Genomic DNA, 23,937 nt, shown 5'->3' on the forward strand with positions numbered 1-23,937 from the left:
CTATCTCCTTTCACCTTCCAGCTGTGTCTACTGGAGCTCTTCTTCCCTCAACCTGCCGCAGTCACACTCTTTCAATCAACACAATCGAAGCTGCCTATACATATTTACGAGATCCAATGCTAATGTGCTCTCTCACTGCCACATATTCATATTTACCAGCGCGAATGCTCTGGGCTGCCTATTTCAGATGTTATTAAGAGACGGTTATTGAGGTGTTATTGATGTGGCAGCAGTCCTTTGGCTGCAGGGCAATACGGCTGCGCTCAGCGGGAAGAGCAATGGGTCTGTTGCTCGAAATGGGCATAGACTGCCTCTTTATGTCACTACAAAGCAATGATACAGTACTAACTGTTATGTAGTATCAACCCATTCTGTATGATGGTGCACTTAAATTAAGTTCTACTGAATTGAAAATCCATCATATGTAAACAAGCTACTTAGTACAGTATTAGTACAGAAACAACAAGGCAAATAATGAATTAGCTGATCTACAGGCAATTATTAGACAACAGTTTTGTTAATTGAGTGAAGTATTAAGACAAAATGTGCTTCTGAAAAATGATATTTTGCTGATTTCCTTTTTATTTATTATTTTTTTATATATTACTAAATATTGAATATTTATTGCTTTTGGACTGAGAAGTTGGAGACATCACTTTGGGTTATCAGAGGAGGTGATCTGCACTTTTCACTGTTTTCTGACATTTTATATGCTGCACCAGTGGTTCCCAATGTGTTTCATAAGACAAATAAATTAATAGGAAAGGAAAGCCAAAAAACAAAATTTCGTCTTCACAAAGTTATGTTTATATTTTTGGACCTTCCTCTGTTTATTCATGTGAATTACTGGATCGTTGTACTTTTTCAGGACTCTTGAGAATTACTCCAGAAAAATCACTCTTTGCTTAATTAATTCGTTAATTTTCATAAAAAGTCACAGTCATCAAAGTATAGGCATACCTGCAGTGCATTAATTACAATCAGTGTTTCAGGACAGATTCAGATGATTGCCTTACAAACAGTCCTGTGTGTTTCCATACAGCCAGCGAGACGCTTGTGTTAGGTTGCCACCCTTGCCTCTCTCAGCACCCGCTGGTTGCACTCCACGGCTCGGGGCAGCAGAGTGGAAACACAGCAATCCTGGCACTGCCAGTTCGCTCTCCGTGTCCACCCACCGTAGAGAGCACCAGTCTCCTCGTTCCATCTGTCACTCTACTCCCATAATCCCCTGCTCCTGTAACCGATCTAATGACATCTTTGCCCAGAACAATGGTGGGGGCAGAACTGTGTGGGTTTTTTTAATCCTATATACAAGAGCTGGGAAAAGAGAACTGTAATAGGTTTGTGTTCAGAGTGAATGTTAAAGGGTAACACTGTTTTTTAAACTTTGGCTTATCGTCAAGGTTGGCTTTACATAATTCCAAGTTAGTCTGCAGACATTCTACCTAATCTGAGCTTTCTCTCCAACATACTGTTTTATTGTTTCCATTGTTATGAGGGTCACTGTACCGACCTGTAGCATCTACAGTATAAACCTGGATTCTTTTGGTTTATTTGTCCGTAATATGGCTGAATATTCATAAAAGATTCTAATGTCAGTGCAAGTACAAGCTCTAATGCATCATTTCACACTCCGCACACGTTTAACCCCTCTTGGTCCTGTCAGTCAAACCACTTTAAATTAATGTTTACAAAGGAATGAGGGACAATAGAGCATTTCTGACTCATAACGATGATGGCCGCAGACAGGTAAATCACAGGAAATGTCAACTAACTCGAGTCTGATTGGACTGGGAACGCGATGAAGGCTCCACACTGGCACACACTTCTTCCTCTGACATTCTAACATGCATTTTTGGCATGTTTCTGACGCCGCTTCTCCAAAAAGGGAGGCTGTTTGATATGCTTCCCCCATCCACTCCCCGACCGACGTGTTTGTTCTCTAGCCCTGCCGCATGTCATAATGGGCCGAGGCAAATCACTTCCAGCCTAGAGCAGAGATGGTGATTGTATCAAACTGACCCCTAACAAGCTGTCAGCTCACATTTGATGAAGCATGCATCAGGACTGGACCGGGCTTGGCAACCATTTGGACAGAGTGGACAGGTCTTATTCAAGCAGTGTTATTCCCTTAGTCCTCTGCGCCTCTTTCTCTCTCTTTCTGTTTGACTTGTCTCACGCTTAATAATGATGGCATCCAGTGGTGCAATTTGATACAGACAGTTGGTCTCCACTTGCTCTTCGGTGTTTTTAAAGTCATGAAACTACATGAAATGTATGATCATATAGATAATGAATGGATGGATGGATGGATGGATGAGCCCTCAGTTTCTCCTATTACATCAGCTCCAGTGCTGTGAAACCTTCAGTTCCCCGGTTGACACATAGAGGGAGCTCATGCGTGTTGAGAAACCAAAGCGTGGAAATGCTGAATGAGTGAGTGAGTGAGAGAGAGTGTGTGTATGAGCGAGCGAGAGAGCGAGAGAGAGGGAGAGAGAGAGAGAGAGAGAGAGAGAGAGAGAGAGAGGTGCGGTGGACGAAATCACATCGTAGGGGAATAATAATGTGACACGAACCCAGCTGCTGGGATATTCATGTGAACTGTGCGACAGGTTTAAGGTGCGCTTTCGTTTCGGATCAACTTTGGCCCAAGTAGGTGGGAACCTGGTGACCCACGGCGTGCCCCGAGTCGGCGTGACAAGTTGGGAGAGGGAGGGGGAGAAAGAGAGAGAGAGAGAGAGAGAGAGAGAAAAAAAAGGGACTCGCATCACTATTTTTAAATGGGTACAGTGAGATTTTGGGAGGGGGGGCGTGGACGGTAGAGGAGTAGCAGTGAGCATGTTGGCTCTTGGCTGCAGTTCCAGCGTAGTGATGTGCCGGCTGAAAGAACCGGACCACGCATAGACGGAGCGGCAGGACGCGGAACCGTGAGGTTGCAGCAGACTTTCTGTCATTTTTTTTTTTTTTTTTCAAAAACCCGTTTGGCATCTATTTGGATTTACTTCTTCAACGCGCTGTCGCTTGGCGATACAAAGGACTTAAAGGAAGGAGGATAAAGCGTGTAGTGTTTCTTTTCTCCATTTATTTCTTGAAGACGCGGCAGTTGCCGTGCGTAACGGACGAAATCTGGTCGAGCAGCTATTTGAATGACAATAGTTTGAGGAAACTGCTTTCCTATTTGTTTAAGGAAGCCTAATTATCGGAACTGACTGCGCATGGTAAGTCACCAAGTCACCGTGGGCGAGCAGAGATTAATGTTTTGATGACATTTGGGATTTGAATGCCGCGACAAGTGAAACTGAAGTGATCTTCATTTGTAAATATTGACAGGTGTCACAATACCGAGTGTGTCAGGCTGAGCCTTTCATTCACTCCCGGCTCTGCTATGTCTTTACACACCGCGGACTCATAAGGTTGGGGATGGTAACCAAACGTTTGGAATGGAGAATCCGAAATTTGATTAATCCAGTTCTCTTCACTTTACTAATACTCTGCGAACGCACACATTGTTATTAACAACCTTATAATGCGTTTGAAACGCCGAATGGGAAAGTAACCATCACTTTAGTGTCTTCTTCCCTCCGAGTTGTAGCCTCTCTGGCAACAGCCAAAATGACAAGCAACGGACCTGTCATCGTCTACGAGTGGCTCAAGACCCTCCAGCTCGCCCAGTATGTCGAGTCTTTTGTGGATAATGGATATGACGACCTGGAGGTTTGCAAACAAATCGGAGACCCAGACCTGGATGCCATCGGCGTCTACATTCCTCACCACAGGCAGAGGATTCACGACGCAGTGAGGAGGCTGAAAGAGGAAGCCCAAGAGACGGCCAGTGGACTGTACTTCACCCTGGAGCCGATGCCCCCCGCGGCTGAGATCTATACCAGTCACCTGGTGGACCAGTATGAGTCCAAACTGCGGGGATCCAAGTCCTGGACCGAGCCCAACAGTGAGCGGGTTGGGCGCAACGGTGGGTACATGGGCGCGCAGAGGAACCTGACGCTGGGCAACAGGAGGGAGCTGGTGATTTACCCCAAGCTGAAGCTGAAGATTATGATCAGGGATAAGCTCATCAGAGATGGCATCAACCTCGCCAGGCCGCCCTACTCTAATAAGGTAAGAGGAACCCGGATAGACGCGATGACATGTCATGTGGCACAAAAGGCACCATCAGCTGCCAAAAGTCATACATGAGAAACACTGGATGAGAGCACAATACACAGTGCATCATGTTCAATACTCATACACTGCAAAAATGAACCCACTTAGCAAGTAATTTAGTCTAATATCCACTTAAACAGCCTCTTTAAATGTTTTTTTTAATTTATTTTTAAATAAAGTATAAGTGTTCATTATTAAGGTGAGAAATGACACCTGATTTGAGATTTTTTTTTTTTAAAAAAACGGTTGGTTTTCAAAACAACAGCCAGACAAATCTTTCAGATTGAAGAATATATATATATATATATTAGACTAAACACATTTGCAGAGGTTGTTTTTGCAATGTGCTAGAGGTGTTTGTGTGGCACAAAAGGGGCCTGTCACCTGGTCTGCATCATCCATCATTTGGTTGAAAGCCCTCTGTCAGTCAGTCAGAGCGTGTCTCGTGTAAAGGGCACATCTCATCGACTTGTTCAACATCAAAAATACGGTGAGAAACGGAGCCATATAGGTAAATGCCGGTGTGGTGCTTAAACATTTCCAGCCCCAGCCGTACTTTACAGAAGTGTGAGTGGTTGCTGTCACGGTGAATGATGGGAATGAAGTTTCTGCAGATCAATAAGCAGAGAGCAGAGAGAGAGAGAGAGAGGAGATCCTGAGGAGCTTTTCACCCTGTCTGTGATTTCCTGCAGGGGGGGAAAAAAGATTTACACTCTGATTATTAAATCTATCTTGACCTCACCTGTCCAGTGACTTGCTTCAGCATTCAGCGTGGGTGGATTAACCAGGCCCACGAGCACATAAAGCCCAGGCTCTTTGCTGTGATGAATGGGCAACGGGCTATCGATGGCAGGGGCAGTAAATGAAGAGCACCCAGCTGGGTTAGGCTGTTAGGCAGTCCTGTGAGGAGCCAGACTGAGAGGGCTTCTTGTTTTCACAGGACTAGAAGTGACCTTTTCTGTGTCTGAATCATATGCCTGACCAGCTGAGAGGGCTCCACTGCTGTTCGCATACAGGGAGGTTTTTAACTGGCTATTCAGGAGACAGGGGTCATGTCCTCTTTTTTTTTTTTTTTTTTTTTTTTTTGCTGAGGGCATCCAGCAACATGCAGTTTTGTTTACAACTGAATATTCAACTCTGACACTGCATGTAAAAGTTTCAATGATAATATTCTAGAGTAAGAGAAGGCTTGTTGGCTGGTCAGCAGAAGAGAGCAAACCAGTCCTTATCTATAGCAGCATGTGGATTGGAAGCTTGTTTGGGACTCTTATTGTCCTCATTCAGCAATTTCTCACATTATTTCCTTGGAAATACTGACTTAGAAATGATGTGCTCTACTCCTCCAGGCCTTAGGGTCCCCTTAAGGAAACGTTCTCTGTGGTTCTCAGGAACTTGCACTTGAATCAACTGATCTTGAGCCAGTTGATTAGCTTCTTTTCAGTGGCTTTTCAAGGCGGAAACAATGATCCTGAGTGATTCTGTGTGTGAAATGCAAGGATTTACACTCAAGTCTTTAAAACTTTCCACCAAGAGGGGTGGGTGATCAAACTATTAGACCTCGATAGTTCTAAAATCCTGGCTACCGCCCTGTGTGTCAGTTGGATTATCTGTGTATTTGCATATCCATGTGTATGTAACGGCTTTTCAGTCTCATTTACCATTCCAACTGAAACAGGTCCTGGTGTTTATATTCATTCATGACTATATCTACCTTTTGATATCATTTACCCTATCCAGTACTTCCTTGCTTGCAAATTAGCTTTTCAAACCGACACCAGCTTTGATGCCATTTCTTTTGCATGTTTTGTAAGCTCTTTTTGTTTTGTCCGTCTGTATATTTCTGCCACTTTGGCTATAACTCTGAATTCCACAGAGATTTGGGATTTGTGAGGGATTATCTGTCAAACCAGGGCTGAAACAAAGTGTTGGTTCCAGAGGGTTAAACTATCTCTCCCTTTGAAGGCTGTATTTATTTAGAGCCAAAGCTTTGGCATTGAGGCTTTGGAAGGGAATGAGCAGGTCAAGGTCTTTCTCTGTCTCTGTCTCTGTCTCTCTCTTGTGTGTGTGTGTGTGTATGTGTGTGTGTGTAACCCTGTAGTTTTGAATTGGCTCCAGCCCAGTGCTTTTCTCCCCAGGAGGAGCGAGAGGAGTGTTAAAGAGATGGAGCTGTGACCAGCTGATGGAGGTTTGACTAACTGGGCTGTGATTGGTCTATAGATATCTCCCCTTTCGTTGCCTTTGAGACGAGATGTCACCCCCAGCGGAGACTGAGAGCAGAGAGGCAGACTCGGGGGCAATTACAGGACACACAGTGTCAGTCTCAAGGGATGTTCATTGTATAGTATAACCCAAGATCTCCATCCACATTTAAACTGTCCTCTCTGCTCTCAACGCGCTGGGAATTTTCATGGCCTAAGGTCTGACAGCCCTTCATCTTTGTGTCACTGGCTTTGTCTGCATTGTTTGTCATTATGCAAAGAACATCAATATAAGCACTAAGATTCAGAAGTTGTCTCTAGTGTGCGCTAGATTATTATTATCAAACAATTCAGTGAAAGGGCTCTGCTGTGTGTAATAAATACCCATGATCCTTATCAAGGCTGCAGAGACCCCTTGTGTGAGAGAGAGTATTATTTCTTATGATGTAAACAAACACTTGTGCCACGGGCTGCACATTTCTAGATCTCTCATCAGGGAACAATATAAGCAGAGAAGATGGTGCTGCCGGTTTGCCTCTTGTTGAATGCACTGCAGTCATAGAATTAATGTTATGTAAATTATTTTGGTCCAATCCTTCTCATGAATAGAGATTCAAAATGTTGACGTTTTCTGTTTGTCAAGAGTAGAGTCAGTGAGTCTGTTCTTTGTTTTTATTTCAGAAAGGTACCGTGCTGTAATGGCTTATGGTCACAGAATTGTAATCCCAAAACAAATCCTTTTTTTCAAAATAAGTGAGTAATGACATTTGAAGACCTTGTTTGAGATTTGGGCAGGTTCGTTTGTTCTGTCTTCCACAAATGTTCCCTCAGGGACAATAATTTTAAGTTGAAGTTAAAATTGAAGGGGTTTTGTAGTTGTCAAATAAGTGCAGTGAACAATGGATATTCTAATTTTACCACTTCCATTTTCCCTTCTGTTTCCTATTACCTTCTCTGCTCCAGTGATTTTCTAGGGATTTTAAACATTTTATCTTGTAAGAGAAATATCCCTTTTACTTTAAATAAATCGGCTCAGTGCTAAACAATTTGAAGATGCGTCCTCATCCTGGTCTCATCCAGATACTGGTGCTGAAAACAGCAGACACAGTCAGTCATAATAGCGCCTCATTGTTAGTGCTGTGTTTCGGGAGGAAGTAGAAGCTAAACACTGGGAGATTCTCCATTGTTTGTATGGGAGCTGATGGAGCCACATGTCCTTTCACTACTGGTCTGTTTTGCATTCCCAATTTCCGTCCATTGAAACGGGCTGCGGAGGCAAGTGTCCAGCATTGTGCCGATGGGTTGGTGATAAAACCCTGGGTGTCATGCAGAGAGAGTACGGGTTGTAAATAGATGGGCACATTGTTTTTACTGGCCAAACAAGATTTGGTGGGCGCTGGGGTACGAGAGTCGCTGTCTCCACCACCACTTTGGCAAGTTAGATGTTCAAGGCTCTTCTCTGACTCCCACAGAACAGCTGATCAAATGTGGTGGGAGGGAACCGTGAGAGGCCTCCAGCTTAACTGGCCCTAAGAATGTAAGAAATGCAGTGGACACCCAGAGGTGTCGTGGTCTGCCAAGGGGGGTAAGCAGAAGGAGAGGCAGACTGTGTTATTCGCTTTCTACAGCAACAAAAGAGGAAGTTCATCACCTTACATGCCAAACACTCACCTCACTTCCTGTTCCAGTCCTTTCATCTAGATTAATATCCCAGCACCCTCGGCAGGCAGGAAATTACGTTTTTGTTTAAGATGACCCTCTCTTGGCCCACTGGTTGTTGAGGGCTCTCAGGCTGACTGGACAACTGCCAAGGCTTGGTGTGAAAAATAATTTGAGCTGGTTTTGCTTTTAAATTATTTCCGGTCCAGAAATAAATATGGTGGAATCAAAGTTTTAAAATCTTTAAGCTAACTGCCAAGTAGAGTGAAGCTCAGGTAAAAGCAGAGATGGAATTTGGCACAAATGTTCATTCAAACTGCTGTATTATGTGTTTATTCCGTTCTGTTTTCCACTACACATGCATGTGATGTATGGCTTATTGTTGTTGAATGAAAAATACTTGAACCAAAAGCCATCATTTCAACTTATTTTACAGCTAAACTAAGAGCCGTTTCATTGGAACACACAAGTGAGAGCTTTTCACGAGCGTTTCATTTAGCCTATGTTTTTTGGCGAATATCCTCTTCATCTTTGTCCCATGCTATAGGGCTGGCATTTTGCCATAAAGAGGGGGAGAGAGCTTTTCACAATAGCCTCAGAGTTTTCCATGGGTCCTGCTGAAAGCTCTGTTTGCTTAGTCTTTATTAAGGGCTCCTTGAAGGCATAATCAACCAAGGACTCATAAAGGGGGAAGTCATAAAGAAGTCAAGGACCAGCCTCTATTGTCCTGAGAGGACAGAGAAAGTCAATTAGCAAAGTGAGCTGCTGTTTACATTATAAAAAAAGCAGGGTTACACGGAGCACTAAAAAGAGATTGATCACGTTCCCATCAGATGGAAAAAGTGACATGTGTACTCACTCAGTGGCTCTTTTCGTAAACAACCCGTGTTTAGGGCCTTTTTAAGCCATCTTTGTTGAGCATAAACTACAAGTACCAGTATTTAGCTCTTTGGAGAGCAGCTGGGTGCGGTGAGGACTGATGGCTATCACGCTGACCTTTGACCTCACTGCTTTTGACATGTTGGACTCAAACACAAAGCTTTGATGTGATCTCAGCGGAGACAATGAAAGTGGGTGCCACAGCTAATCAATGTCAAATTTACCTCAAATTTGAAAAAGTCTGTCGTTTTTAAGCACACGTGATCTCTTTTCCATCTGCAGGAAATAGTGTGTGCAATAAATCAAGAGACAATTTGCACATCTTTACTCCTGTTGATCCAAAAACAATAACTGGAAATGATCAAGTATTTCCTTAAGGGCTATCACTGCAGAGACGTATCCATTCACTCCTCTTGTTATAATGTACTGAGGGAATTTCTGTCTGTCTCTCCTTCAGGAAGACTTGACCACCCATCCCCTGTGAGCGTGTGCAAATGTGGGAAAGCAGCAGTTTGTGCTGTATTTGCAGCTGGCTCTCTCATTTCAGCGAGTAGGGTTGAGGGGGGCTCACTCCTACTGTGCTGTTTCTCACATGATGAACTGGCTTCTAGGCCACTTTTATTTCCCTGGACATGTGAACTTGGTTAGAAAGATGACATTTCACAGAGCTCAAATTTACAATTCAAGCAAACTTCACTGAGCTTTCTCTCCATTCGTTAACATGAGTTGTCAAGCCATGATAATCTCAACATTTAGACATGTAGTTCATTTTGAAAAATTGAACTCATGCTTGTGGCAATATAAATGTCACTCCCTCTATCCTTTGGAGATACAGTATATTGTATTTAAATAACATATGTGAACTACAGTATATGTGTTTCACTTGAAGTTATGCGGTCATGGTAACAGCTTTAAATAAAGCAGGCCAGGCAGTCAGTACAGCCATTTCATTTTCCACCGTGTGTGGGGAACAGGTCCTGATGACACACATTCATGACAGATACATTATCAGAGCTATTCTGGTCCAAGGTTTCAGCAGCTTCCAGACAGCCTGTCTACATGACCACATAGTATCTGCATCAAGAATAACTGCATTATCGATACTAAAGTATATGTATATATATATATATGTTGTTTACTGGTTTCTCATGTTAGTTATTGGACAGGCATGCAGTTGGTATGCAGACTCACTTCAGTTCAGTGTATAGAGTTCACATAATTGTGAAAGTCTTGTGGGACTACCAGCTCACAGAAAAACCCAGCAATAAAAAAAAACCTTAGCATTGTTGAATTCATGTCTTTAAACTTGATGCCATATCTTACGGTTCAGTGCACAGAAGGCAGATTCCTTGTCAGTAACGGTAAACAGAGAAACAAGATGTTCAGTCGCTGCTGTAAACATGTTTGTTTTTTACACATTCTCTCCAGCTCGCGTTCAGTGCTCAGCAGAGGCAAATGCAAAACACAGAAACATCAGCTTGCTTATATCCAACAACTGTGTGCGCTAACCTAAAGGAATCCTATCGTGATCACTGCATCCTCTTTTATAGTTACAGTACATATACACAATAATGACCCCTGAAGTCCTCTTTGAGCAGTGGAGATGGAGGAAAATGAAGATATCAAGTGCCCCAACAGGATGGAGAGTGACAAGAAAGCAGGCCTGAGCATCTGTCGTCTGTGTCAGGATCCAGATTGCAAACACACTTGCAAATCAACACATCCGCACATGTTTTCCCCCTCTCTCTACATCTCTGTCTAGCACACGCTCATTACTGCACTCGCTGTGATTACTCTGGAGGGTGGGGGGGGGGGGGTCATGAAATGTTCTCATAAAAAGTAACAGAACTTGTTAGAAATACGCGGCCATACACTGTTGCATGCTGTCACTCATCTCAGGGATTGGTTTTGCTGTATCGCCTTATGTAGTCATGTGTGACCTGCTGTCACAGCGGGCTAATTATTTCTGACTCCCACGCATCTACAAGCTAGGAGGTCACACTAACGGGGGATTTGTTAGAAGTTGCTGTGGAGATGAACAGAAAGATATTTAACGTCAAAGCATACGTTTGTCCTGTAATCTCTTATGTTTTGCTGGTTTACATGGCAGACATGGAGGGTGGGATTATTGCACGATGCTATAATTCTGTCAGCAATAATACTAGGCTTCGGAGAGTTTAAATATTGCTCAAACTATTTAGTTGAGCCGCCTCTCTTATACAGTGTTATTTCTGCGAAATGTAATTCATTGTGCTGAAAGGGTCAGATCTGCAATGAGAGAGATTAATGTGAAGGTCAAGCCATATTTTATCAACCACTTACTGAAGGTTAACTCTAATCTTGCATCATCTGTAGGGCTGCAACTAATGATGATTTTCAGAATCGATTATTTATTTGATTATTCATTTGATTTGTGAACAGGCCAACAGTTAAAAATCCAACCTTATTCAGTTTACAGTGATATAACAGTTTTGAAAAAGCAGCAAATCCTTGCATGTGAGAAGCTGACACCTGCAAATGTTTGGCATTTTCATTTGATAAATGACTCAAACTATTAAATGATTGTCGACATTGCTGGCACTTAATTTTTCCGTGAATCAACCTCAAAAAATGGAATAATCATCTAACTGTTACAGCGCTCTTCATCTGCTCGCGTGTACATGCGGGATGTTAAAAATAAAATAGACAGTTGTAAGCTGCTTTTCCTCAGTATAACTCTGCTCTAAAATGCAACAAAGCACTTTCTAGTCATTTTTTTCAAGCCCTGATTCAAGATTCTGCCCCAACTGGATGAAATAATCCCCTTTCCCATGAAGATGATGTTAAAAATGAACACTGACAGTGTTCCCTGCAGTGCATGGGGCTCCGATAAGCTCCATAAATCAGAATGATGAGGGTGGAGACGTACGCCGGTTGCTAGTCCTCTTAATGTTACCTGCTACTTGGTGGAGGATTTCTTTAAAGCACTGAGCAGTTTTGGGAGGGTTAAACCGCTACTACCTACAACAGAGCTTAATTGTCCTACATGTAGCTACAGTTTGGCTCATGTTGGCCCATATTATGGCGGACTGTGTTTAAGGGATATAATGTAGGGGTGTAGAGAGATGAGTGAGGCATGATAGCGGTGAGTATGAGTGTTAGAGAGACAGACAGGCAGAGTGTGTATAATTACCTTGTCTGAAGCTGTTGCCAGCTAGCTGTATGGAACGCAGCACAACCAACTCTCAACCCCCCCACCCCCCACCCCCTTATCCCTAATTGGTCCATTTCCAAGGCATGAGGGCAGGGCTGCGCTGAAAGCTTTGATCATGGAGACCACACCAGTGTCGATATGTCCCTACCTGAGTGCTTTTGTAGTGGCTGTGCCTGGCAGGGGATTGAGCCATACTAAACCCACTGAGTGTCTGTCTGTCTGTCTCCCATGCTCTGGCCTCCCTGCGGCTCTACATACCTGAACGTGAACCCTAATTACCTGACAGTTGCTACATTCCTCAAACACGCCTACGCAAAAACACACACACACACACACACACACACACACACACACACACACACACACACACACTGTGTATTGCACATGTTCTCTTTTTTTATAGAAGCAGCACCGGCATTTTGTTGGTGTACTTTTGTACTTGTGTGGTTTACCGCCTGTAATATTATAAGCATTTACAAAACATTTAATGGTTCCAGCACATTCTAACACAAATGTTAATCTGTGTGGGAAGCTGTGTGTTCTTTGTGCTCCCTGTAAATGAACACTATGGGACACAAGTCTCCCGAACTGATACTAGCTGTGTGTGCTGGTGACAGGTGCTTAGTTAATGGCAAAGATGGGTAGGGCTTGATCTAGGATAATGGATGGTTTGACAGCAAAAATGGTCCTTTGTAGCTGTTATTCACCGACATTTTCATTACAATAAAAGAGGACAGTACGGTATAACTTTACATGAAATTATTCTAAAATACAGGATTAGGCAGAGGTCACATTGTGTTTTATCTGTTTACTTGGTTTTCTCTGAGAAAAGGTTAAGCTGGCCATAGCAGTTCTGTACAAATGAGCCGCAGCCAGGTAGTCAAACTCTTCATTAGTGGATCAATCTAGACATGCTCAGTATGGAAGGCTGGAGTTCATCGTGCTAATTGCAGCTTTTTGACCCCTGTACATGTTAGAGTTAATTGTTCTATTCATTAAATGTTGATCGCTTGCCACACTGCTTCACGCAGGAATGAATAGGGACTCCACTTTGACTGCTAAGGCTGTCCCAAAACCTTTTTTTGGGGCTTCAAAATCCGAATCCCACATCATTAAAGCTTCAGTAGGGGGTTGGAGTCCTGTGGCTTCTGCAGAGAAAAGTCTGGTCAAGTTTGTTTTTGTTTGGGTTAACCTTGCAACACATTATTCAGTTCACCCATTCTAAGCTTACACACAATATGCAGAGGGAGTGAACTCTAGATACAATGAATGATGCTGTTTAAACTAAGAATTTGTCTAAAACAGCCTCCCATTGTGGTGTGCAGCCACCTCAGTGCAAGCAGGGTTGGAGTCACAAGCAAGATGCAAGAAAATGGACATGTACTTAACAGACGTTACACTGTGAGTGTGTTTCCACTTCTGCCCTCTCTCAGTTTGTTACCCTCTGGGTATAACTATACATTTTGCCGGATACTTTTGTATTTTGGGATGCTCATGTAGCCATCTAAGGTCAGCCTTTGTAAGAGTCTGAGATGAGCACTGCTTCATTTGCTGTGGGTGAACCTCAAAACCACAATCTCCATGTCAGCAGATCTTTCAGCCAATGCTGTGCCAAACCAGCCCCTGCTTACTTTAATAGCCCTGGAGAATTCACTCTAAAGGATTATTCTCAGGCAAATCTTGGAATTGCATAGTGTCTTCTCGGGTCCCACAGCATGTTTTTTACATGATGGGGTTGGCCTTCGGGGGCCTGGCGCCATCGTCCAAGGATCTTAGATAATTCCAACCTCAGTTTAATCTTAGGGTTCATGTTACAAGTCATCTTGAGTCTTGGCTGCGATAAAATGTGTGAACAAAGTAATCAGAAAGCTTGCCTTAATTAAATTTGCCCTCATTTGCAAACACAGCCATCTGAAAACCTGTCTTCATTGCAGCTGGCCTGGTGTGACTTTTCCTGAAAGGCACTAGTTTATGCAACCAGTCAAGTGACAGATTTCTAATGCTCAGCTTTGTTTAAAGAGGATTAGGCTAAGTCGATATTTATTTCGACATTGGGGGGGGGGCTTTGAAAAAAAATATTACGACGACAGAAGCTTATTATGAACATTTGAATATTCTAGTTTATATCATGAATTAGATATGGACTAACAAGAAGGAAAGCTAAAGCACAGAATCTTGCTCATACCATTCCTTCTGAATATTTCTCATTGCCCCTTAGGCCAGAGTCCCCTCCGTAGTAAAAGCAGACTGATAATCTGCCTCTAACGTCCAGTGGTCACGGCCTTTGGTAGCAGAGGAAGTGTCGTTAATCCGGTAAATCACCTCTTCACTATGAATACATGCAGTACAGAGCTGATGTCACACACAAAAGCCAAACAATGAACTGGCCGACTGACAGCTCGCTGTCCAAGCCTGAGTGGAGAGGTCATGCATCAGGAATTTTCTCTGCTCCACCAAACATCCTCACCCAGTTTCACCCCTTTCTCACTTACTTACAGAAAGGGAAGACAAACTGAAATACAAATAGACAGACTGGCAGACCTGTCAAGCCAACGGGGGGAAAGGGATGAAGACAGGCAGTTGGTCAGACAGGCCGACAACCAGGCAGTTTTAGACAGATGGAGAAAGAAAATAGCAGATATAAAAAAAAAAAATGCCAGCAGAGGCAGAGCTGAATTGACAGACGGAGAAGTAAAATATGTGATGGGAATCTTTAAGCTGTGTAGAGTTATTAATGATCTTCTCGGTTTTAAAGGTAGCACGACTGTACTGCTATCACACCCATGATATATTCATAATAACCTGTTTTCATCTACATGTACATGGTTGAGTTTGCAGCCTTGAGTGTGAGGCAATTAACATTACATACGCTCCAAAACAGATACAAGTTGAATAATTAATATAGGAACCATTAGATCATGAGTCTGTTCATAAACCGTATAAGGATGACTGCTGAGGTTTAAAGATATAGTTACTGAGTAAAGTGCTGTCTATGGGGACAGTGAACTGTAGTGTGGAAATTGAACGCCTCATATGGATTTATCTCTTTTCTGATTTAAAAACCCTTTTCCAGGAGGGGACATGTAGCACGATTTAGGATTATTTTCAGTTCTCTTTGGCTTTTTATCCTACTCATTTTCATATCTCCATATGGCAGCAAGTGTGACCACTTAGGAAATGTGGACAGCAGCATGGGAACGCTTGGTATTGAGCGTCTCCCAGGCTGGACTGTATTGTGATATGAGTCTTTGTTATGGTCACTTAGCCATGTCCGTGGCCTGGAGAATAAATTGTTTTTTTCCCCCTCTCAGATGAGAATACACTGTCAGTCCAGAACAATGGGCTGCAGGACTGGGCTTCTTCTCCCAGCAGCCCCTGCAGCTCTGATCCCCGTCCACTCCATTTATAGAACAGTTGAATGCTAGTTAGCCCTCCTACCACCCTTTTCACTGCCCCCCCCACCCACCAAAGCAAGCAGTGCCCTCACTTCACCTATATTTTTGTCAAAACCAAACTCCTAAAACTGCAGTATGTGGCAGCAAATACACGCCAGCTGGTAATTTTCATCCTCGGGATCCACAAGAGGAACAAGTTTAGCTGAATCAGAGAAGCAGATTACCTGCTAATACTTCCCTGAAGATGACAAAAGGTCCTTACTGACTCCAGTGGCAGCCATACTTCTCGTCTTCGGGAAGTAGACTACAATACAGCAGTGGAAGTTGAGGCCGGTGATTATGTGTGGAGACAGTCTTCATTGTCATGCAGGAATCCAACAGTCTGGCTTATATCAATTGTTATGTAAAGTGTCCATTCATATTTTACATTCTGCTTGGAACGGAAGGTTCTGGTTAGGGCTTTGTTTGGAAATGATATGGAGAAGAGGAAAGGAAGACATGTCTGTAAATATGTAGTTACTTTGTTGCTCTTGTATTATTTTTTTTAAATCCTCGTTACAATACAATACCCCTGCACACACACACACACACACACACACACACACACACACACACACACACACACACACACACACACACACACACACTAACCATCACTTCCACACAATGAGCTGTATATTTCTGTCGAACAAAGGAATCCAGTCCCTTCTCGTCAGCAGATACATGTGGGGCATCTTATTTCTTAAACATGTTTGTCTAGAAATCAAAGCCTCTCACCCTTACCATGATCATTACCCTGCGAAATCACAACAGAGTGCACGGAGCTCAAGTGTTCTTATTGTTGATTAGCACACGGCTTCTCCTATAATCCTAATCAGGATATTGATGATGAACCCTCTTCACTTGGGGAAGAGGCTGAGGAGGCTTTTGTTATGAAATGGCATTATGTCCTCAGAGGCTGAGATGTGACTGTTTATTCTAGTCACATAAGCGATGCTGTTTATACAATCTGAGAGAACACATTTAGAGAATTTCCCATACTGCCTTGCTCTCTGTAGTAGTAGCTGTGGTTGTTTTTAAGTGGTAGCTTGCGAGATGTGTGCCTTGTTGCTCAAACTCAATTAAAGTTCCATCAGGGCTATTTCTTTTTCTAGGTGCTGCTCTTTTCATTGTCTCCTCTGTTTAGCCATGGTAACTACTGCTGGTCATTCTAAGTCAGTAGTGCAAACAGGTAACTGTGCTTGGGGAAGCTAAAGGGCAGTAGAAATTGTTTTTTTTTTTCTGAGTAAAATATAAGTAAATATAGTAACATGTGTAATATTGATAATACGATAGTACTATATGTGCTGTTATATGCCTGCCTCTTGCTTTAAAGAGTTGAGAAGGGAATGTGTTTTCATAAATTGCTTGTAGACTGAAAAGTGAGCCATGCAAAGTAAAGCCTAGTTAAGACACAACACTATAAAGCCATGCACACAGTTACAGATGACAAATAAGTTGTTTACACAGTCAGATGCTCTGCAAGATATTTTATAAAAGTGCTAGCAGACACAGCACAGTGGCTCTACAATAATACAGATTTACTTTCAGGTAAATGGCACTACAGGAAGAAGCCGTTTTAAGTAACTCCATGGGCAGGGAAAATGTCCTACTTGGCTTACCAGTGGTCCAAAACCAAGCAACCTAAGGCACTGAGATGGCACAAGATATACATGTTATCACAGAATACATATGGATGATCATGCATTTTCTGCGGCTAATGGTCAGAAAAGTCAATTTGAAGAAATTCCAGACTTAACGAAATCCCTGACCGACAAAGACAGCCTTATTCCTCCGGGCAGGTTGTACCAGGGCCTCGGGGGGCCTGGTGGCAAAAGCACTTAAACTACTGGGAGATCTCAAACTATTATAATAAAATGGTTTATAAAGGATTGAAATGTCTAAAATGTAATCTAGAACCAGACAATGAAGAGCCTGAAAAGTAAATCATCCTAATTCATCTTGATCTTAAAATCAATCCTAAAACAACATTTGATCAATTTTAGATTTTCTGAAATGTACTGACTTCATCATCCCTCTGTTGTTTCTAGCTTTAGAAATGTAAAATGCGTTACTTCCTGTTAATCAGAAGATATTTAGGCACGTTTTTGTTTGAGCTGCTTTGTAATGGCTGTCTCATCACTACCTTGTCATGCCTGCTGTGAAACAGGCCTTTACAGTAGATGCACATCACTACAACCACTGCGTGAGGCATCTCAGCATCAGTTAGTATCCCACTAGGCCACAGGGGTCTCTAAATTCATCTTATGTAATCTACTCAATATCTACAAGGCTCTGGGGTTGTCAGAAAGAGTTTGATGAGACGAGTGTGGCCTAATGCGCGTCTTCTCTCTGGGAGTTTGCCGCTGTATTGCAGACCAAACTGGGAAGATGATTACAAAATGACATGACATTATTGTCTCGTTTGCTTGTTTCTTCCAGTCCCTTGAGTGGTGACAGCAGATAAAAAAAGATATTTAGTGAAGGTTGCCTGACTAAAATGCAGCATATTTAATAAATGGACCCTACTTAGCAACAATGTGCATGAGTTAACTTTCTTCTGTATCCCCTTCAGTGTTGAAATCTTGATCATGTTCGTGCATCTCAACCTGTCCTTGCCTCTGTAGTCCAGTGGCTGATTAAAGGCAATGTGGGCTCTTGCCAAGGACACTTCCTCTCGAGTCAGCACTCTGCCCCTCCAGGAGATGGAAACAGCCATGGGATGTAAAACACAAGCAGAATTGTGACAATGTTTTTTTCACTGTGGCCCGGAGCTGAGGCTGTGTGTGTGTGTGCGTGTGTGTGTGTGTGTGTGTGTGTGTGTGTGTGTGTGTGTGTGTGTGTGTGTGTGTGTGTGCGCGCGCACTCAGGGGGCTCAGTTTGATATCTGCTATCCAAGAATCCTCTCTCCTCCAGCACTTATCAGACATCTACACTGCATGTCTGCTACTTTGCCACATTAACACTGCACCTACACTTAGCCTAGATGTAAACAAGTTACAATATTTGGTTGCTGTTAAGTCTCTACATATTTGGACATCTCCCGGTGACATCTTCTCCATTTGGTATTCTCTCCTTGTTGAAAAGGAGCATGAAGCCAGGTTATTTATGTTGACAGTCCCCACAGCCCCGAGTGAAGCCCCCCACTGAACCCCATTCACAGCCAGCTCATTATGGGATGTCAAGTCTGGCATCCGTCCTCTTTTCCAAGCTATGGAAGTCTTTTTTTTTTTACTGTAATAGGTTACCTAGGCAACATTTAGGAGCACCGCTGAGAGTTTTTGGTGGTGTGCTCTCCTGTGATTCTGCGGACAATGAGCCCAGTGACAGGCATCGCTGACATGCCTGCTGTAGTAATCATAATGACGGAGATCAGGTCTTGCTACTCGGTTAGGGCTTTCTAGGTGTCATTCATTGACAGGCAGTTAGGTGACTTAGGCCCAGTGCTGTAATTCCCCCAACTGCTTCAGCTTTCCACCTTGCATGTCACACCTCAGGTTTGGAAAGCCGGGGTGCAAGCCAAAGCTAAAGAAGTAGGTCACTATGTTTTGTAAGAGCGATTGAGTGTGTGGAAGAGTATATAGTGGTAGTATGTTCCCTAAGCCTGAAACGCTTTTCGGCTAAATACCAAGCCCTTGGAGGGATGCATTACTATAGATGAAGACCCACGGTCATTCAATCCTGAAGGGTTGGACTCAGGCATGTCCTGTAGGAATATCCTGACTCAGCCAATCCTGGCATGCCCGCAGGCTCTCAGCTGCTAATGTGCTCCTAACTGCATGTCACGTACCTCCCTACTGAAGGTCAGAGGTCGAGCGGGATCGTTCATCTGTTCTCCACAGAGGCGGAAAAGGCCGTGGCAAAAGGGGAAGTGTGGCCTGCGCTTGGGCAACGAGAGCCGCTCTGGGGCGATGGGGGGCTGGAGCATGCCAAGCCCCCAGTTCCACACATGCAGGAAGTTATCATTAATACGCTGCTTATCCAGAAAGAGGAGAATAGGTGGGAGTCAAGAGAGCGTGTTTTTCCTACTCTGTGCTTTTCCTGTTCAGAGCAGTTGGGAGATCCCTGCAGGGTGTGATTCATTATTTGTATGCATTTGAGAGTTGCACACTCACGTCTTGGAAGACTTAATATTTAAGACACTTTTGTAAATGATATAAAAATTGCAACAATACCCCACTTTAGTCCTCATTAACACTTTGTGCTTTTTGATGTTATTTGTTTTAATTAAACACTGGAAGCAACTTACTAATCTTTTTGGGTGCACACTATGACAGGGAACATACTTTCACATACAGGTAAGACACTACATTTTAATGTAGTAATGCCCCTGTTTGATCGGTAATCTTCTTGGTCTCCCATTCTGGCTTTAGTTAGGGCTGTTCTACCAGCATAATCGGTGCATCAGACTCAGACGGCCTCAATATTGTGGGTGGGTTCCAGTCTGAAGTCTAGTGTGACCCCTCCTCCTCTTTTTTTTATCTCCTCTCTGTAAATAAGAACAAGAACCATAGACGTGTGTTTGGCTTGAGCTGCCAAATGCAATGTGGGTCACAATGAAAGATTATAATTGAATACAATGATTGTTTAAAACCTGATCAAGTGGCTTCATAAGATTACTTAGCAGTATTCAACACCCTGGATTCCTCTGTAAATGACAATTTATGCAGACAGTCTCCAGAGAAGTTACTTTGCATTTGAGGCATAATTTGCATCAATTAAACTTTTTGTTTTTGTGTTTAATTCATTCGTTTATTTACTTTGCCTCTTCATTATTATTTCAGTGCAGCTGAGAAGGAACAGAGAAAACAAGTCTTATTTATTTATCTCCATTTCCTGGAAAAGCAGCTTCATCTATTGTGTGTGTGTGTGTGTGTGTGTGTGTGTGTGTGTTTCTGTCTGTCTGTCTCTGTCTGCTCTCTCTCTCTCTCTCTCTCTCTCTCTCTCTCTCTCTCCCTCTCCCCTCTTTCTCTCAGCAGAGGGAAACTTGCTGACAGAGGCTCTTTGTTAATAGGGACGGAGAGAGAGAGAGAGAGAGAAAGAGAGAGAGAGAGAGAGAGATGAGACTAGGTCATACAGGCAGATTAGTGCTCATTGAAATCCTATAGGAAGGGTCATTTACATAGTGCTGCTTAAATCCACTTGTGACCTCATTTGTGGACCCATTCACAATCCTGACACCCTCCACTCACGTTCACGTCTGACACTGTTTTGTAAACAAATGTGGAGCATGCTTTTTTTTTATGTGCTGTGGGAGTCTGGCAGGGAAATGGGCAAAAGTGGCCATCTTTCAGCTGACCTGAAGTAGCTCAGTTACAGAGTTTCACCCGACTGTGATGTTTGTTTTGAGGAGCTTTGGCTGACCCCAGCACATATTTTTTTGTATGAATGCTCAGTTTGTGTCAGGTTTCTTCAGACTGCAGAGACCGACAACAGGAGTTTGTCTGGTAATGTTATTTTCTTCAAACGAGGAGTGAATGTGGAAATGCCTCTGTGATGAGTCTTTTGAGAAAGACACTGAGTCCATTGCCTTATTGGTAAATCCAACTATGTAGTGAACAAAAGTACTCAGACATGTTGCTGGATTACTCTAATGTTGTTAGCTGGCCAAGTTTATGGAAACAATATGATCAATACGCACTCCCTGCCTCAATATGGATGTAACGGTGCAGTCATAACCAGATTACATTGTTGCAGGAGTGTAAGACTAATCATCTTATAGCAAACATGACAAAATAATTTACAATGGACATTTGTATTTCATTTGCTCTGGATTCCACACTACATCATACTAGATTTTAGAACTAACCCACCCTGTATAGACTCATCCATAAACTGTTCTTTGCTGACAAAACTTCACAAAGCAATCAGTCATTTCCACAGTTGGCAGAAATGTAACACTCTTAAGGCTTTACAGTGTCCCATCAGGGGCAAAAGAGGAAAGGACAAACTGAAATACACGATTCAAGTGCCTCAGCTTTACCATGGCAACAATTGTCATTGGAGTGCCTGCAGATGTGTCTTTCACATGACACATTATCAGAATTCTTTGTGTGTTGCCAAATATTGGCCGTCAGCGTGCTTTCATTGTCTATACTGTTTGCATGTTATGTTGATGTACAAGTGTTAATTTGTACATTATTTTTGTGTTTGTTTTAAATGGATAAGTGGGACCAGGCTACATCCTTAGGCAGGCACTGTCTGCACTTTTTTGTCAGGACAAATAAAGCTTTCTCATGGTTTGGGAGGCACCACAAAATAGAGCGAGACAAAGCAAGAAAGCAGAAGCAAATTCAGACGTTTTCTATTTGCTTTCCCTTGGCACGATTGCCCTCTGTTTCCCAAGTTTAACATCCATGTGGAATCAAACTGAATCAGACTGAGAGACTTACAGAAATACAATAATGGCTGTACATCTTTGTCAGATTTGTAGGGTAAGCTTTACTCCCAGCAGCTTGCTTTGCCTTGGTTCAGCACTGTCTCCCTCTGGCTATCCCACCTTCTGATACTTAATGACAACCCTAATCTGATTGAACTTGAAGGAATCTCTCCCTCACAGCTGCAGGTCACTGTAAACAAGACAACACTGCATGGCATATCCCTATCACTCTGTGAAAGGTTTTCTCTTTTTTGTATCAGTCACAGTAAAATTCCCTACTGGAGCAATGTCTCTCTAGTGTCTGGAGCTTGCATGCACCGTGATGAATTGGAAATGGTTTTAGTGCATGTGGAAGAATCATTCCCTGCTTGCAAAACAGCAGGGTGCGGTGTCGTTTGTGGAACTGCAGTTACAATTCTTGTTGTGTAACACATTGCGTTGCTTCGTATTGATTTACTATATTTTCAGGTGCATTAATGCAAATGCATGCATAGAGCACCTGTGTCCCTGCTGGAGGAGGTGACAACAGAGGTGTCAGACACACTCAGAGATCAAGAGAGGCCACAAGCAGATTGCACGCTTGTCTGACTTGACCTGTCTGTATCTGTACAGAAAAGAGAAGAGAGTTGTCTTCAGCATGAGCTACATTGCCACTCAGCAAAGGATGGTTCCATAGGTGTTAGCATATGACAGCAATGATCTGGCTATTATATCATTCAATGTTTTTGAAAATAAATCATTTACCTTTATACAGAAAGTTGAAGTTCTGATAAAACATACGCCAAAACCCCAAAAGCACCAATAAATGTATCCAGTAATGGCTACAGCAACAATGATCATTTTCTGATTGTGCGGACTTCCCTCCAGCAAAAGACTGCATGAAATTCCATTACACATGCTGCCATTCGTCATCACTCATTTAGTCATTTAGTCAATAAATGGAACCAGGCTTTCTTTTTCTCAAAATGTAAATAAATGGTCGGAGATATGAATGGTTTCATTTATACCATTGTTTACTAAATCTATAAGATAATTTTAATTTTAATATCCTTATTGACTCTCTCTGCAGTCTGTTTCTACTCACATGTGCTATTGAGTATGTTTTTGAGTATGTTGGGTAATTCATCTAGCACTGCTACACAGACTCATTTACAGTTACAGATGTATTTCCCCACTGTACGCCTGTCTCTATTCATCAAGGTTGCTGAGAGCAGCACTAACCCAGGGTCACCTGTTTTGCATGAATGCCCCTTTAATGGTCTTGCTTTAATAATGCCATAATAATTCTTCACTTTGAACAATGCATGGTGTCAAGCTACCAACATTTGTAACACTCTAGAGACTACTTCACAAACCATTGCAGGCAACATGCAGCAGTTGTTGGTGATTATCAAGCAAATGTTAGAGTCTCAGCTTGCTTTTTAATAATATTATATATATATATATATATATATATATATATATATATATATATATATATATAATATATTTTAAGTATTCTATCAGCTGTACAAACTTATTATTGGACATTTCTCTGTATATGTTGTTATTCTGGCAACTCCTGTGTAAAAAGGAATACCAAAGGGGGTTTTAATCATTGGTAATTGAAAACCCTGTTGAGAGTAAATGAGTCACAATGTGACAACAGAGCTGCGCAAATGGCCTGTAGAACTCCAACTCCGTGTCTGCTTCCTGTCTGCTCCCCTTTTCCCCTCCTGATTGCAAAAACCAGACGTTCCTAATCCTAAATTCAGATGACAGCATCTCCACATTCATATTACTGCTGAGTGACATGATGCAAATAAAAGCTGTACCAGCAGGGACCAATCTTACTGTGTATCAAATCAGCTATTTAAACTTTTGCAAGTTGGCAGAATAATGAATGTATATTACATTTTATTTAAATCAGTTTATCGCCTTTGGGGAAGATGAATCACTTAATTTGCATAGTATACAAGGATAATGGGTACTTAAGCTTTCTTTCTCGTAAAGCATATAATTTTCATTCTCCTTTTACCTTTACTAAAACTTTAT

General features: G+C 42.5%; 1 protein-coding gene across 3 annotated transcripts in view; it reads left to right on the top strand.

Annotated features, from left to right (window-relative positions):
- The first annotated feature begins 2,536 nt into the window (after positions 1-2,536).
- Positions 2,537-23,937, top strand: part of sash1a (SAM and SH3 domain containing 1a) — a 162,379-nt gene continuing 140,978 nt past the window's right edge. For 2 of the 3 annotated variants that reach the window (XM_051408034.1, XM_051408035.1), the window contains exon 1: positions 2,541-4,116. In XM_051408034.1, the coding sequence (XP_051263994.1) occupies positions 3,613-4,116 (504 nt within the window). In that variant the 5' untranslated portion in view covers positions 2,541-3,612. Of the gene's footprint in view, positions 4,117-23,937 lie in introns of all 3 variants that reach the window. The other variant, XM_051408033.1, reaches the window with a different exon arrangement.

This window comes from Dicentrarchus labrax, unplaced genomic scaffold, assembly GCF_905237075.1.
Source record: "Dicentrarchus labrax unplaced genomic scaffold, dlabrax2021, whole genome shotgun sequence".
Taxonomy (NCBI): Eukaryota; Metazoa; Chordata; class Actinopteri; family Moronidae; genus Dicentrarchus; species Dicentrarchus labrax.